The following is a 16424-nucleotide window of genomic DNA, read 5'->3' as shown; positions in this document are numbered from 1 at the left end:
GCGGACCCGGCGGACCGGGGGGCGGGGCGGACCGGCCGGGGCGGGGCGGGGCGGGAGGCGGAGGCGCCGCGTAGGCCCGGGAGGCCCGGCCGGCCGGGCTGGGAGCTCGAGTCCCATGCGCCGCCACCTCCCCCCACGATGTTCCCCTCCCGGAGGAAAGCGGCGCCCTTGCCCTGGGAGGACGGCAGGTGAGCGGCGGCGGCCGGCCCGGGCCCCGTCCTCCCGGGCGCCGATCCTTCCCGGGCCGCCCCGCGGGAGCCCGGAGCCCGAGGCCGTCGCGTCCCCGCCTGCGGGGCTTCCTGAGGGTCTGTGGTTCTCTCCGGGGGTCCCTGTGTGTCTGTGTCTGCGGGGCGCCGTCCCCCCGCGCGGGTCTCCGCGTCTCTCCGGTGACCGCCCCCTGCGAGCCCCTGTCCTCGGTGGAGGCCTCCGTGTCCGTGTTTCTGCACCGGCGTCTGTCTCCGCGCGGTCTCCGGCCGCAGTGACCTCCCCACTGGGTCTGCCCTTCCGTCTGCCGCTGGCCCCTTGCCCTGGCCTGCGCGAACCCGGGACCCTGCGGGCCTCGCGCCGCCCCAGCCTCTTCCCCGGCCGAACCCTGCGGCCACGGACTAGGCGCTCGGCACGCGGAATCTGGTTCATTTCCGGTGCAGCTGGACCCGAGCGGGTCCCGCTCCCGGTGTTGGGTGCGAGCTTGGTCCAGACCTTAGCCAATGATGTTTCCACCAAAGCAGAATGGGGCGGGGGGTGGGGGGGGGCAGGGGAGCTCTTTGCCCACCTAGATTTGGGGGGACAGCCACACTTCATTCTTCAGATGTGCCCCCCCAAGTCTTCTCACCCCAAACAGGAGAGCGGGTCTCCACCTATCCAGCGAATGACATTTCCCTGTAGGACTCTTGGGTTTACCAGGTGCCAAAGATTCTGGAATATAGTGGGCACCACTCTTTGGTTTGGAGGGATTTTTCCGACAGTGTGGAAGGAGGAAGACAGGAATCTAATAGAAGGAAAGCCTGGACCGTGGAGTCAGCCCTGGGCGGGAGTCCTCTTTATGGGCCATGTGACCAGAAACAGATCACTTAATCTTTCTGACCTCAGCTTTTCCACCTCTGAAACAGGGATCATAATATGTACTCTGCAGGGCTGGGTGAGGAGTAAAAGAGACCACGAATGTAAAACTCTTGACACTGTGCCTGGCACAGAAGGAGGTGTCTTCTAGTTCCCTTTGCAGTTGGGAGGTGCTGTGACCAGAGCGGCTGATATTCAAACTTGTACCACTAAGATTTGTGTAAGGGAGGAAAAGGAAGGTGATGGAGGAGAACTTCCATTCTCTGATCCCTTCCTATAATAAACCTTTGGAATGTACATGTGTTCCCCCCAAAAAGTTACCCATGTCAATTCCTGCTTTGGACACAGGGCAAAAGTCCATGCAACAGATACGGGCCAGTGTGGCAATTAAGAGTGCTGGCTCGGGATCCCTGGGTGGCACAGCGGTTTAGCGCCTGCCTTTGGCCCAGGGCGCGATCCTGGAGACCCGGGATCGAATCCCACGTCGGGCTCCTGGTGCATGGAGCCTGCTTCTCCCTATGTCTCTGCCTCTCTCTCTCTCTCTCTCTCTCTCTCTCTCTCTGTGTGACTATCATGAAAAAAAAAAAAAAATCCCTGCTTTAGAGAAAAAAAAAAAAAAAAAAGAGTGCTGGCTCTGGGGCCAGCCTGCCTGGATTGGAATCTGCCTTCTCTAGCCTCAGGCACAGGTTGATGAAGACAAAGCCTCATCTGGTCTACCCCATCATAGCAGGGTGCCCTGGCCTGGGAGCACCTGGGACTGCAGGTCTGGAGTCTGCCACCAGGTGGCACCAGGAGTGTTTTCAGTGTCTGCTATCCTGAGGACTTGAGATTTGGCTCCAAATTTAGTTGCTCAGCCATTTGGGCCCTTAGAGCCCAGGATAAGATTGCCCATGAGAACCTGATCCTGAAAGAGAAGCTGGACTGAAGGAACAGCATGTGAAACTGCACAGAATGCCCAGTCCGTGCCACACCCCTGGATAACGGTCACTGCTTCTTTTCCTGAAGGTGGGATGTTTCCTCATGTCCATATCCCGGGTCTCCATCCCACCCCCAGAAAGAGGCCCGAGGGCGAGAGAGAATCTGTAGAGGTTCCAGCCTTCCCAGGCCACTGGCAGGATTGGGCTCCCCTCCTCCCCAGCGGAAACCCCCACCACAGGACAATGGGGGGTAAGTCAGCAGCCTTGTCAGGGTGCCTTACCTGGCCACCTCTCTGCTGTGTGGGGGCCCTGGCTTCCTTCCGGGGTGCTGGCTTCCAGGTTGGCAGTTATGCTCTAGAGGAAGTCAGGAGTTGGTGTGGCTGTGGTGTGTGACTCAAAGCATGCCCCTGACTGCTTGAACCTTCCTGTAACTCAACTTAGCAAGCCCTCTGCTGTCTAAACTGGGGCCACAGGCAGGAACCGATTACGCACAGAGAAGATGAGCAGGGACACAAGTGACTACAGAACTCTAAGTGTTTCAAAGAGGAAAGGACCAGAGGCCACGGAGGGGGCACGTGTATCCATTTGTGTGCATGCAGAGGGGTGGGCAGTGCTGGTGCTGGCATTGGAGTTGAGGCGGAGGGACCGAGCTGGCCATACATAGGAGTTTGACCCTGAGAGATGAGAGGGGGGCTTCCAGGAAGATGAGCTGAGGAAGAGCACTGCAGGCAGAAGTGGCAGGCCGAGTGAGCGCTGGCACAGGAGGGAAGATGGTGAGTGGCGGAAGCCCTGGGTTACCCCGTACACGCCGTCTGAGTGGTAGGGAGCAGGTGGGGGACGAATCAATACCACCTGCTATACCTCACTGGAGGCTAGAAAGCCAAGCGTTCTGCAGGTTATTTCAGGGAGTGTAGGTAGAGAACTCTTTCTTTTCCTGAGATTGTTCGGCTCCTTCACGCTCCTCTGCAAAGCAATCAGGTGAATCCCACCTCCTGACCCGGAGGGCAGCCTCTGCCAGCACTCCCTGTGTCCGAGCTACACCTGCCCTGGGCTCCATACCCGGCCCTCGTCCTTTCCCTCTCCCAGCTCTCATCACTTGTCACATGGGCTGCACCTTGGACCAAAGCTTTTTGAGACCCGTTCAGTGAACTGCCACTGTCAGTTTGGGCCTTGCGGGTTTTAGAGGGCAGATTCAATCTTCCCAGAGTCAACGTAGGTCTTTTCCCTGGGACTGATGTCAGCACGGGGCCGCCATGGGGACCTTTCTGGCGTGAGCAGCGGGCTGAAGCCAAGGTTTCAGCTGGGGGCCAACTGACAGGGGAAGGGGGTTGGAAGGCAGTGGGTGGGATCTGCAGGGGGGAGGGGGCTCCTGTTCCTGCCACGGGCTCTGGTTCTGGACCTTCAGCCATTGTCCTGGGAACGGGCAGGTGCCAAGGACGAGTCTCATCCCTGTCCTCCAGCAGCTCTCCATCTGCCCTGCATCCACAAACAGAAAGTAAGGGGGTGTGAAGGAACTGGGGCAGCTCCTCCCTGGGGTGGGAGGGCTTCCTGGGAGTGGGGTGACGCAGGCTAGGCGAGGAGCAGGGAGCAGGACTCTGATGCGTGGTAGGTAGCAGCATGACCAAAATCACTGGAGCGGCTTCTGCACTAACTCACAGGCGCTTGGGGCAGACCCGTCCTGTGTGCCCCACTCCCGGGGAGGCCGGAGGAGGGCCTATCAGTGGGCCCCGGCTCCACCCGCCCTTCTGACCCTGTCCCGGCTCTTGTCCCAGGTCCAGGCTGGTCCCCGGCGGCCTCCCCCGGAAATGCTCCGTCTTCCACCTCTTCGTGGCCTGTCTCTCCCTGGGCTTCCTCTCCCTGCTCTGGCTGCAGCTCAGCTGCTCCGGGGACGTGACCCGGGTAGCCAGGGGACAAGGGCAGGAGACCCCGGGCCCACCCCGGGCCTGCCCCCCGGAGCCGCCGCCCGAGCGCTGGGCCGAAGACGCGTCCTGGGGCCCCCACCGCCTGGCCGTGCTGGTGCCCTTCCGCGAGCGCTTCGAGGAGCTCCTGGTCTTCGTGCCACACCTGCACCGCTTCCTGAGCAGGAAGAAGATCCCGCACCACATCTATGTGCTCAACCAGGTGGACCACTTCCGGTAGGGCCTCTCCCCGCCGGATTCCTCCCCTTCCCACGGGGGGGCAGTGCCCAGTGGGCCTCTGGCCTCCCAAAGGGCTTCCCTCCCCATCCCTGGGCAGTGGCAGGAGCGGGGAGCGGTAAACCCTTCTCACCGGTGTGACGTTAATTTGACAGCAGGGTTTAGAGCTAAGGAGGATCCTGATCTGATATCCGTTTTGAAAAAGGAATCCCTTTTACCCAGACAGAAGGGGTGGGGAGACCCGCTGGGTGGGGGAGGGGCCGGTGTCTTGGCTCTGGGGCCCCACGGGTGGAGAGATGTAATGGGGAGAGGGCGCACACAGAGCTTTCTAGTAGATTGGCTGCAGGGCCAGGGAGACGGAGGGTCAAGAGCAGGTCAAGAGCACCGCCTGGAAGTAGTTCACAGTCTGGTGTTACCCTGAGATCCCTGCCCTTTCCCGCACTGCTCCCTCCCACCAGCCCGTCCACATGTCTCCCACCCTACCTCCACCTCCTTTCCCTCCACCTTGCTCTGCTGGGAGACAGGTTCACCCCCAGCCCTTCAGGCCACAGTTCTCCCAGTTTTCATGGCCCACCCTCCTGGTCCTCACTTCCTCCTCCCCCAGCTTGGATTCCGTGGTCCACCATTAGCATCGGCCCCGGGCACAGCTCCACACCTGCACCTGGGTGGCTGGATGTAGTTGGAGACTTTGCTCACTCGTCCCCCTAGCCCTGAGCCCTGGCCTGGAAGCCCCGCAGGCCTGCCGGGAAGCCTTGCGTTCCCCTGGCCTGCTGCCTGCCCCTCTGTGAGGCAGCTTTGCACCCTTTCTCTGCATCGCCTTTTCCTCCGCCTCGGCTGGTGACTGCTTCCTGTTTGAGAAAACAACCAGCTTGGAAGAGAGCATGCCCAAGTGCCCACCAGCCTCCTTGCAGGCGGACGAGGCTCCCGCCATGCTGGGGATGCCCTGTCCCAGCGCCTGCAGGGCCAGCTCTTCCGCTCGGGCCCTGGACCCCCTTCTCACTGTGGCTCCCCAGCCCCGGCTCCTTTATCTCCCACATAATCCATTTTTCTTCTCTCCTGGAGCATTCGCATTAGCAAACGCACTGAAATAGCTCCCTTCCAAAGAAAAAAAGAAAAAAGACCCCATGACCTCCCATCACCTGCTTTTCTCTGCTCCCCTTTATAGCAGAACTCCCCACTCTCAGTCTCTCCGGAACCTGTTCCACCCAGACCTTTACCCCCATCGTGACACTAAAAAGGCTCACATCATCAGTGAGCCCACTGCATTAACCCAAGCCCTGTTCTCAGCCTTCATCCCACTCACCGCCCCCCACATCTCCCCACCTCTCCTCACCCCCTCAGCATTTGCATTTGCCAACTGGGTTACTTCTTCCTTCTTAAAACACCTCTGGTTGGCTTCTGAGAGCAGTCTGCTTGTCCTTCCTCACTGCCCTACACCACGCCCTTTGCTGGTTCTGCCTCACCTCCCTGACGTCTCGGCCCTGGTGTTCTTGGGGCTCAGTGCTTGGGCATCCTCTTCTCTGGCTCCAGTCACTCCCTGGGGATGTCATCCCATCTCCTGGCATTAGACCCCATCCATACCCTGCTGACCCCTGAGTCTGTGTTCCCAGCCCAGACCTCTCTCCTGACCTCCAGACCCGTGCGTGCAACCAACCACCTGTGTCAACCTCCATCTGGGGGTCTTGGGTATCCCAAGCTTCATGTGATCAAAACTATTTCTGATTTCCTACCCACCCCCTTCCCCGTTTCAGGAGATGGCTGCTCCTCTCTTCCCTCACACAACGCATCCCATCTCTCAGAATACATCTAGAATCTGCCCACTTCTCACCACCTCCCTGAGCTAAATTACCAGTATCTCCTGACTATATTAGTGTGGTAGCCTCCCAGCCCGACTCCCCACTTCCACCCCTGACTCTCCCACCTCAACACCCCAGCTACAGCAATCCTGTGACACCCAAGGTCACAGCGTGTCCTGCCTCTGCTTGAAGGCCTGCAGTGGCTCCTGCATCTTAATCTGGGTTGCAGCCCCTGCCGACTGCATCCCTTAAGCCCTCCTGGGTCCCTCTGCTTTGACCATCGTGGCATCTGTTCCTGCCTCGGACCTTGGTGGCTGCTCTCACCTCTGCTCAGAGCCCCATTCTACTTACGCCCTTCTGGCTCATTCCCTCAGGCCTTCGCATGCTACCCCATTCCCCAGGCCCTCGCTGACCACCCCCCCTGCCCCACCCCAACCCCAGCATGCTCTCCCCTCCTCGCCCTACTCTTCTTTTCTCCATGGAGGAATGGCCTGGCTGGGTACATATTTACTGATCTGTGTCTCTTCTCGTTAGAATGTCAGCTCCTGGAGGGCAGGGCTCTGATTTGTCAGTGCCGTGACTCCAGTGACCCAGACGGTTTCTGGCACATAGCAGGTGCTCGGTAGACATTTGTGAGACGAGTGGAGGGCAGCCCCACAGGGGAGTCAGCATCAGGCAGGGGGGCCCGACAGGTGCCAGGGGCTGAGTACCACAGAGGGCAGAATCTCACTCAGTGTGGGGAGAACGAGCTCACTGCCCCCGGCCCCAGCTCAGCCCTGGCCTCCCTGTGCAGGTTCAACCGGGCAGCCCTCATCAATGTGGGCTTCCTGGAGAGCAGCAACAGCACGGACTACATCGCCATGCACGACGTGGACCTGCTCCCCCTCAACGAGGAGCTGGACTATGGCTTCCCTGAGGCCGGGCCCTTCCATGTGGCTTCCCCGGAGCTGCACCCACTCTACCACTACAAGACCTACGTGGGCGGGATCCTGCTGCTTTCTAAGCAGCACTACCAGCTGGTGAGGCCCCACGCGGCTCGGGGGGCAGGGGCGTTGGCAGGAGCCACAGCAGTCTTGGGGACCCAGCAGATGGAGGAGTCCTGCCCAGGCCCATCACGGGAGCCCAGGAGCAGGGCCGAGTGAGTCCGTCAGGGAGGATTCTGTACAAGCTGGCTTCACAAGACTTGGGATTCGTAGGCTCTCAAAGTGGACCAGTCTGGGCAGGGGCAGGGGCTGGCTTCAGGTGTGGCTGACCCAGCCTCTCAGACAGTGTCCCCGGGATGCCATTTCAACTGCCATGTGGCTTTCTCCAGAGGGGGTTTACTTCCAGACATCCACGGTGATCAAATGACTTAGACCCCTGCCTCCTGTCCCTCTCTCCAGGCTGTGACTGAAGCCAGCTTTATGTAAACAAAGCCCCAAATCTAGTGGCAAACAGAGCTGTCTGCCACAGAGCCCCAGCATCCCTCTCCCCATGGAAGGACATCAAGGCAGAGCCTCCCTGGGGAGAAATGGGGGTATGAGGCATGCAGAGGCCACGCCAGAGGTGCTGCTTCTGCCCGTCACCATCTCCCCCAAGAGGTGTCCTCCCGCCAGTCAGACATTTTTGAGAAACCGGCAATCTCACCCAAGTTCAGGACCCCATCAGAACAGGCAGAGGGACTGGGCTGTGGTGGTCATTCTGCAGTGCCACAGCAGCAGGCACCGAAGGCACCCAGGTGCCCATGAGGGCCTCCAGCAGAGGATGAGCAGGAGGCTTTGGCCCACTCCCAAGTGCTAGGAGACCGGAGAGCGCCCCAGCAAGGATGGGGCAAGTGATGTTCCCTGTCTCTGTGTCAGTGCAACGGGATGTCCAACCGCTTCTGGGGCTGGGGCCGTGAAGATGATGAGTTCTACCGGCGCATCAAAGGGGCCGGGCTGCAGGTAATGCCCTCTGCAGGGCCCCCCACCTCCTCAGCATTTGGGGCTGCCCTGAGGTTCCCTTCTCTGCCCTCCGATGCAGTTCCCTGGGCTTGGAGGTTGCTCCCTGCCTGCAGCCTGGTGCTGGGGCCAGCGGGGATCCCAGAAGACTAGTGGTGAGGGCCAGGGCTTCAGGAGGGCGGCCTGACCCAACTTCCTTTGACCTTCTTAGCTTTTCCGCCCTTCGGGAATCACAACCGGGTACAAGACATTTCGCCACCTGCATGACCCCGCCTGGCGGAAGAGGGACCAGAAACGCATCGCAGCTCAAAAACAGGTGCTGACTGGTCCCCTGCCTGGGGACAGATCGGTGTTATGTGGGGAAGAAGCAGAGCCAAGCCTCTTACCACACTGTCCTCAGGCCCAGCTGGCCCTGGGCTACCCCGCTTGGCCCAGGTCAGGCCCTGAGCATTCTGCCGGGACACTGTGCCCCGCTCTGGTGGCTTCCACATGCTTCTGGGCACCATGGGTCAGCAGACACTTTGGGGTCCAGGCAGGCGGGGGCAGGACCCCGCTGTGGGTGACCTGTGACACAGGAACCACCATCCTGCAAAGGGCTTCCCTTTTAGAAGCCAGACTGGTCCTTCTCTCCTGCTTACTTGGGGGTACAGTTGGGGCCAGAGAGCAGCCACAAAGCTCTGAGCCGCGCCATCTCCCCCTTTTCCTTCCCAGGAGCAATTCAAGGTAGACCGGGAGGGAGGCCTGAGCACCGTGAAGTACCACGTGGATTCCCGCACAGCCCTGTCAGTGGCCGGGGCCCCCTGCACCGTTCTTAACATCCTGTTGGACTGTGACAAGGCTGCCACCCCCTGGTGCACCTTTGGCTGAGCCAGCCTGACAGGAAGGAAGCCTGTGCCCCAAGGCCACACTGCTCCTCAGGCTCAGGACATCAGACCCAGGTTCCCACACCAGGAGGACAACCAAGGTTTGCAGCAGCCCAGCGCCCCCAATGTCCTGAGGCAGGCCTGAGCCGGGACAGGACACGCATGGGCACCCAGATGAGTTGCTAGCAATAAACAGTGATGGGGAGAGGCTGGAGCGCCCGCCCCTTCCTGCTGCCCTGCTGTACCCTCCTTTGCGTGTTCAGACTTGATGGCTTTCCGTTCCTTTCCCAGGACCACGTCGGCAGCAGCCACGCCACCTCCGCTGCTGCCGCCGCGCATGGCCAAGACCATCCAGAAGGTTAAAACTGCAGACAGACACCCGTGTGCGAGTTCTACCAAAAGGGAACTGCCAAGACCCGCTGTCACTGGGTGTCACCGTGCAGGGATGGGGGCCTAGTGTTGCTGGATCTTGATTTTTTTTTTTTTTTTCAAAAGAAACTAGGATTCTGGATTCTTACGTGAAATCAGTTAATTTCTATTTTTTTTAAGATTTTATTTATTTATTAGAGACACAGAGAGAGGCACAGGCAGAGGGAGAAGCAGGCTCCCCATGGGGATCCTGATGCGGGACTCCATCCCAGGACCCTGGGATCACGCCCTGAGCCCAAGGCAGAGGCTCAACTGTTGAGCCACCCAGGCGTCCCAGAAATGGGTTAATTTCTATATGATAGCACATAATCGAAACCTTGGGAAAGTATGGCAGGCCAAACAAAATGTGCTGCGGACCACCAGTTTGTCACCTGTGACTGAGTGACTGAGCGGAAGGGGAGGGGGCAAAATGGCACCTCTCTTAGTGATAAGCTGGCAGGGGGTTGGGGCAGGCCTGGGGACACCAAGGCCAGGAGCAGCTCTGGTGAGAAAGAAGCCAGAGGGCAGGGTCTGGGTGGTCTGATCCCCCACACTCTGATGGTCTCCAGCTCTGGGCGCGGGGGGGCGGGTGCTGCATCCTGCTACACTGGGATGGACAGAAATAGAGCCATGGACTGGACTCAGGGTAGGTGCAGAATGTGCCAGCAAGGAACTGGCCATAGCTTGAGGGTGGGAGGACCACATTTCTGGGGCGGGCGGAAGAAGATGAGAAGCAGGAGAATCCTGGAGTGTTGCCACAGCATTAGAACAGATTACCACTGATCACACAATGTCCAGTAGAGATGAAGGAGGGGAGCCAGGGGAGACCATGGAATTGGGGAGTGACCTTGGAGGAATAACCTGAAAGGAAGGCTGGGGCCAATGAGAGTGGGAGATGAGGTGATCTGCAAGGTCGATCACTCCTTCAAGGCATCTGACTGCCAGAGGTTTGGGCCAGAAGTCAGAGAAGTCTTGGAACCAGTTAAGATTGGTTTGTGTAACAATAAACAGAACACCTGAAATGCTAGAAGACAGGATGGACATCTCAGTTCAGGAGACTGGATTCAACAGCTGTGCTCCAAAAAGACGACCTCTTCTGAGGATGATTTGGGCTGCTGTGTGCAGTTGTGTGGGTTGTGCACTGTACCACCGAGCACAGTGTGAAAGAGTGCAATGTATCTCTTCAGATGTATAACAGGGTCCTTGTTATCCTAAACTGACCTCTTGCAGTAATTCAGCTTTACTTTGTAAAATGAGGGGCAAACATGCTGCGATTATAGTGCAAGGGTGGTGGGAGGGACTTTCTCAACTTGAGACCTAGGAGAGGGGAATGAAGCACTCCCTGTGTGCCAGTTTCTGGACAACCCTGGCTGCATCATCTTAGGACTTCTGTAACCTGGAGGCAGAACGCCAGCCTCTTTGGAGCTGGTGAGAATGAGTGTGCCATCAAAGCCCGCCAGCTCTGTACTCCCTTAGTATGTAGCCACACCCTAAAGAATGGGGAGCTCCCTCCTTGCCACCTGCATGGAGGGAGTAGAATGGAGCTGGGGCACAGCTCCAACCACGTGGCCCCTCCACCATGGCCACTGCCACCACCTCCTTCAAGAAGCCTGTGGACACCGCAGGCCAGGCCTGACACAGCCTAAATGTGCAGCCTCCCTGCCAGCCGGGGGCCTCCCTCAGCCACTCCAGGAGAGGAGGAGAGGTCCGAGCGGTGGCTGGCCAGGGGAGGAAGCAGACAGCCCTGCCACTCCCACAGCACCTCGGCGGCCTGCTCCGCAGAGGGGAACTGACACCCTTGTCTTGCCACCCAGGGTAGCAAATGGGTCCAGGACAGAGGACGAAGTGGACCCAGGACACAACAGCAGGTGGCATGGCGTGTGGCCAGCATGGTGGCTCTAATAACACCTAGCACTTGTTGAGCTTTTACCATGTACATGCATTGCATTCAGGAGGCCTCTCTCTCCCTCAGCTAGGTCCCTGCATGAACCTGTCCAATACACGAGGCTGGTGAAACAGAGGTGAGTGGCTTGCCAAGTTCAGAGAGCAGAATACATGGTGGAGCTTGGGATCTGGACCCCAAGACTTTAGCTTCAGAGCCAAATTCCTTCATCCCTGGTCTGTACAGCAGGTGTCAATACACAAATGTTCCTTCCCCTGCAGACCTTTCCTCCCCAGCCGGAGGGAGCCAATGGGAGGGTTAGCCAATGCAGTCTGGTGCCCTTCCCACTTCTGGGACAAAGCAGAGCCTGGGGGAGATAGGAAGTGTCTGTGCACCCCCCCCCCCCCCCGTGCCTCCTCTGCCTGGAGTAAGGTAGGGATTCAGCCTGGAGGGGCCCCTTGGGGCATCAGTGGGATTCACAGCACAGCACTGTGCCTGAGGAGTGGGCCAGAGGCTTGCAGAAGGCCTCCCCAAGGAGCCAGGATCTTGCTGGTGGAGTCACATTGCAGTCATGATGACGGGGAAAGGTTCCAGAGGGATCAGCAGGTGCAGGGCAGAGACCCCGGAGACAGCGTGTCATGTTGAGGGACCTGGAAGCGGTTCAGGGTGTCCCCAGTACCCTAATGCAGGATAGGCAGGAGGTGGGCAGCAGAAGGAAGGCAAAGCTCAGCCATGAGGATCTGTGAAGGCCACACAGCAACATGCACATTATTCCATGGGTGCAGAGCTTTTCTGAGTGGGGAGCCGCATGGTCAGGTCTGCCTTACAGAAAGATCCCTGGGGTGCTGGGCCAGGGGGGAGGGGCAGGGAGAGCTCAGGCTGAACAAAATGTGATAAGGCCAGGCTGAGGCAGGAGGCGAAAGAAGTGGGGTCCCCCAGGGTCTGCAGGAGCCAGGAGCAGGGCACGCCATTGGCCTTCCTTCCTGGAGGGTCTGCCTCCCTGCACATTCTGGCCCAAAAGGCCAAACAGATGGCCACCTGCCTCTTTTAGTCAAGCTCAGCCCTCATACCTTGGGGCATTTGTTTTAAGGACAAACCAAAGGAAAAGCAACTTCACTTTCAGTTTCCACCTGTAAAGGGCCTGGAGGTCAGGCACTCCCCACCCCACCCTTACAACGGAACAAATCTCAACAGCAAAACAACCACTTTTCTGGCCTGATGTCTTTCCTCACGCAGGGTTAGTGGATGGTAAGATATTACCCAACCCCAGTTCCCGCTAGCTTTTCTGCCTCACCAAAGGAAGAGGGGACAAGGCTGAGACTTCAGGAAAGGTCACAGCCTAGGGATACACACCCACTTAATACTGAGATTTCATCATAAAATTAGAAAACACTTCCTAAAGCCCGTGCCACCAAGTCACCAGGGCTCCGCCAGGACGATAGCAGCTTACAGCTGCAAGAGCTTCCGGGCACAGACTCTTTAAAAAGAAATTCTGGGGGGCACCTGGGTGGCTCAGCCATTGAGCATCTGCCTTCCACTTAGGGCATGATCCCAGGGTCCTAGAATCAAGTCCTGCATCGGGCTCCTCGCAGGGAGTCTGCTTCTCCCTCTGCCTCTCTGAGTATCTCTCATGAATAAATAAATAAAACCTAAAAAAAAAAAAAAAATTCTGGGACACAAAGACAACAGAGGAAAACAAAGACACTATAAGAACTTAGAAAAAAACTGGGGACACCTGGGTGGCTCAGCAGTTGAGCATCTCCCTTTGGCTCATGTCGTGATCCTGGGTTCCTGGGATTGAGTCCCACATCGGGCTCCCTGCATGGAGCCTGCTTCTCCCTCTGCCTGTGTCTCTGCCTCTCTCTCTGGGTCTCTCATGAATAAATAAATAAAATCTTAAAAAAAAAAAAAAAAAAAACTTAGAGCCACTGGCACCTAAATCTACAGGAAACATTAAACCAATCCAACTCCTAGCCAGACTAACATCAAACCTCATATTAAAGTTCTGTTTATAAATACCAGTCCCTTTACCCAATAAATCACACACTACAAGCCATGCTAAGAGGCAAGGGGGAAAAAAACCAAACAGAACAGAAGAGCAAGAATCAGAACCAAACTCAGGTATGACACAGATTTGGGGATTACAGACAGGACATTTAAAATAACTATGACTAAAATAAAATAAATAAAATAAAATAACTATGACTCGTATGTTAAGGGCTTGGGATATTATGATTTATTATTTGGGATCATTATGATTTGGTCATTCAGATGACCAGAGGTATTTCTTCTCATATATATGGTCTTCATCCATAGTTCTTGGCTCAGCTCATAAAAACGCTTGGCATTTCCTCAGCAAAAAGAGTAATGAAAGCATCTTTTGTTATGATATTTGGTCTCATGTCCTCAGTTCCAGAAATCACTTGAGAGCTATAAAGGTGAAACAGGTGTCTTGTTCTTCATTATAAGCCCCTTTCCACTACAACTGGGTTTATGTTTTTTTGTTCTGTTTTGTTTTTTGTCTGACAGCTGCACAAGTAGGCAGAGCGGCAAGCAGAGAGAGAGGGAGAGGCAGGCTCCCCAAAGAGCAGTGAGCTCAACTCGGAGCCCAGGATCTTGGGATCCTGACCTGAGCCGAAGGCTGAAACCAACTGACTGAGCTTGTCATGTTGAGGGACCTGGAAGCGGTTCATTAGGACCAGCCACCTAATGGTTTTGTTGTTGTTGTTGTTGTTTTAAGATTTATTTATTTATTTATTCATGAGAGGCAGAGACACAGGAGGAGAGAGAAGCAGGCTCCATGCCGGAAGCCCGACGGGGGACTCAATCCCGGGACTCAAGGATCGTGCCCTGGGCCAAAGGCAGGCGCCAAACCACTGAGCCACCAGGGATCCCCGAGTTCCTTTCTTTTTAAGCAGACTCCAAACCCAGTGTGGAGCCCCTTGTGGGGCTTGAACTCAAGACCCTGAGATCAAGACCTGAGCTGAGATCAAGAATTGGATTCTCAACTGACAGAGCCACCCAGGTGCCCCTCATTTTTAGCTTGAATAATGTGTGTGTGTGTGTGTGTGTGTGTGTAATCCTTTAGGATTTTCTATATATGAGATTATGCAATATGTAAGTAGAAGTAGTTTTTCTTCTTCCTTTCCAGTATAGGCGCCTTTAATTTTTTTTAAGATTTTATTTATTTATTTGACAGAGAGATAGCACAAGCAGGGGGAGCAGCAGAGGGAGAGGAAAAGGGAGAAGGCCCCCAGGTGCAGTAGGGAGCCCAATGTGGGGCTTAATCCTAGAACCCCAGAATCATGACCCAAGCTGAAGGCAGATGCTTAACTGACTGAGCCACCCAGGCGCCCTGCCTTTAATTTATTTTTATTGCCTAATTGTCATGGCTAGAACCTCCAGTACAATGTGACAAAAGCAGACATCCTTGTCTTATTCTTGATCTTAGGGAGAAAACTTTGTTTCTCAACACTAAGTGTGATGTTAGCTCTGTTTTTTGTAGATATCCTTTTTCAGGCTGAGAAAGTTCCCCTATATTTCAAATATTTTGAATGTGTTTATCTTAAAGGAATGTTGAATTTTGTCAAATGCTTTTTTCTGCATCTATCAAGATGATCAAGTGGTTTTTGTCCTTTATCGATATGGTGTATTACATAAATTGATTTTCAGATGTTAAACCAATCTTTATTCTCGAGATGAATCCCACTTGGTTATGGCATATAATCCTTTTTTATACATTACTAGATTCAGTTTTTTAGTATTAGGTTGAGGATTTTTGTATATCCTTTCATGAGAGCTATTGGTCTGTGGTTTTCTTGTAGTATCTTTGGTTTTGGTATCAGGGAATACTGGCTTCAAAGAATGAGTTAGAAAGTGTTCCTTCCTCTTCCATTTTTGGGAGGAGTTTGTGAAGAAACTTTTTTTGTTTGTGAGGAAACGCATTCATTTTTCTTTAAATGTTTGGTAGAATTCTCCAGTGAAGCTATCTGCGCTTGGACTGTTTGTGTGTGTGTGTGTGTGTGTGTGTGTGTGTGTGTGTCAAATTTTTAAATTATAAATTCAGTCTTTTTCCTTGTAGGTCTGTTTAGGTTTCCCATTTCATCTTGAGTCAGTTTTGCTCATTTGTGACTTCCCAGAAATTTGTCCATTTCATCTAATTTATCTAATTTGTTGGCATAGAGTTCACAATATTCCCTTATAATTCTTTGTATTTCTGTAAGGTTGGTAGTAATGTCCCCTCTTTCATTCCCAACTTTAGTAATTTGAATTCTCTCTCTGTCTCTCTCTCTCTCTCTATCTCGCTGCCCCCTCCACCTCTTCCCCCTGGTCAGTCTAGCTAAAAGTTTGATAATTTTGTTGGTCCTTTCAAAGACCCAAGTTTTGGTTCCATTGGTTTCCCTGTTTTGTTTTGTTTTTTTTTATTCTTTATATAATTAATCTTTACCTATTTTAAAAAATTTATTCATGAGAGACACACAGAGAGAGGCAGAGACACAGGCAGAGGGAAAAGCAGGCTCCATGCAGGGAGCCCGATGTGGGACTCGATCCCGGAACTCTGGGATCATGTCCTGGGCAGAAAGCAGGCGCTAAACCGCTGAGCCACCCAGGGATCCCCGAGATAGCCATCTCTGACATGCAGTGGAGTCTAACACACATTCTAGCTTCCTGATCTCAAGTGGGCTGCTCAATCTCCACCTGCAGTTTCCTCATCTCAAAAATGCAATGCCTGCTTTGCAACTTTGCTTTGAGTATTAGGAACACTGCATAATGTACCCATGTCAATGTCCAACATGGGATAATTCTCAATAAACACTATCTATAATCACTATTAGGCTATTTAGATGCATCCTATCTAGTTTAATATGTAGAACACCATAAACTAGATTTTATTAAATAATGACATTAGGGGCACCTGGGTGGCTCAGTTGGCTAAACATCTGACTCTTGATTTCAGCTCAGGTCATGATCTTAGCGTTGTGAGATCAAGCCCTGAATCAGGCTCCATGCTCAGCCTGGAGTTGGCTTGAGAGTCTATCTCTCCTTCTCTCTGCCCCTTCCACTGCTCACTCTCACTCTCTCTCTCTCTGTAAATAAATAAATAATCATGACATTATTGAATCTGTATTTCTTTCCTTCATAAATTAGACATCATTGGAAAAACTGAGGCTATAGTTAAGTGACTTGCTTAAGTTATCTACCCAGAGAGTAAATGCCTGAATTTCAACTCTGGTTTATTTTATTTCCTTAACTCTTTTTTCTCTTTTCTTTTTTTTTTTTTTTTTTTTTTTTTGTATTTGGAGTTTAAGAGCAGAAAGAAAAAAACTTGAATCAGGCTAAACTGAATTATCAGGGAAAAAATAATAAGGAAGCAGAGCCCATTATACTTTTTTTTAAGTTTTTAATTAAAAAAAAAGTTTTTAATTTATTCACCTGGTGCTCATC

General features: G+C 54.3%; 1 protein-coding gene across 2 annotated transcripts; it reads left to right on the top strand.

Moving 5' to 3' along the window:
* The first annotated feature begins 35 nt into the window (after positions 1-35).
* On the top strand, positions 36-8938 carry B4GALT7 (beta-1,4-galactosyltransferase 7). 2 transcript variants are annotated; one of them, XM_025446694.3, is made up of 7 exons: positions 37-188; positions 2065-2226; positions 3749-4111; positions 6701-6926; positions 7746-7829; positions 8038-8142; positions 8538-8938. In XM_025446694.3, the coding sequence occupies exons 1-7, from the start codon at positions 139-141 to the stop codon at positions 8691-8693; spliced, it is 1146 nt and encodes a 381-aa protein (XP_025302479.1). In that variant the 5' UTR covers positions 37-138; the 3' UTR covers positions 8694-8938. The 2 variants fall into 2 exon arrangements, with proteins under 2 accessions (XP_025302480.1, XP_025302479.1); XM_025446695.3 differs by lacking the exon at positions 2065-2226 and having other exon boundaries at positions 36-188.
* The last annotated feature ends 7486 nt before the right edge of the window (positions 8939-16424 follow it).

The sequence above is a fragment of the Canis lupus genome, chromosome 11, assembly GCF_003254725.2.
Source record: "Canis lupus dingo isolate Sandy chromosome 11, ASM325472v2, whole genome shotgun sequence".
Classification (NCBI taxonomy): domain Eukaryota; kingdom Metazoa; phylum Chordata; class Mammalia; order Carnivora; family Canidae; genus Canis; species Canis lupus.
The sequence above is the reverse complement of the archived record's forward strand: the minus strand, read 5'-3'. Positions and strand labels throughout refer to the sequence as shown.

Bases quoted from the DNA above. Each gene is read 5' to 3' on its own strand.
- B4GALT7 (XM_025446694.3), top strand. From the start codon at position 139: ATGTTCCCCTCCCGGAGGAAAGCGGCGCCCTTGCCCTGGGAGGACGGC. The intron at 189-2,064 runs GTGAGCGGCGGC...CTTTTCCTGAAG, and splicing joins TTGCCCTGGGAGGACGGCAG to GTGGGATGTTTCCTCATGTC. The intron at 8,143-8,537 runs GTGCTGACTGGT...TTTCCTTCCCAG, and splicing joins GCATCGCAGCTCAAAAACAG to GAGCAATTCAAGGTAGACCG.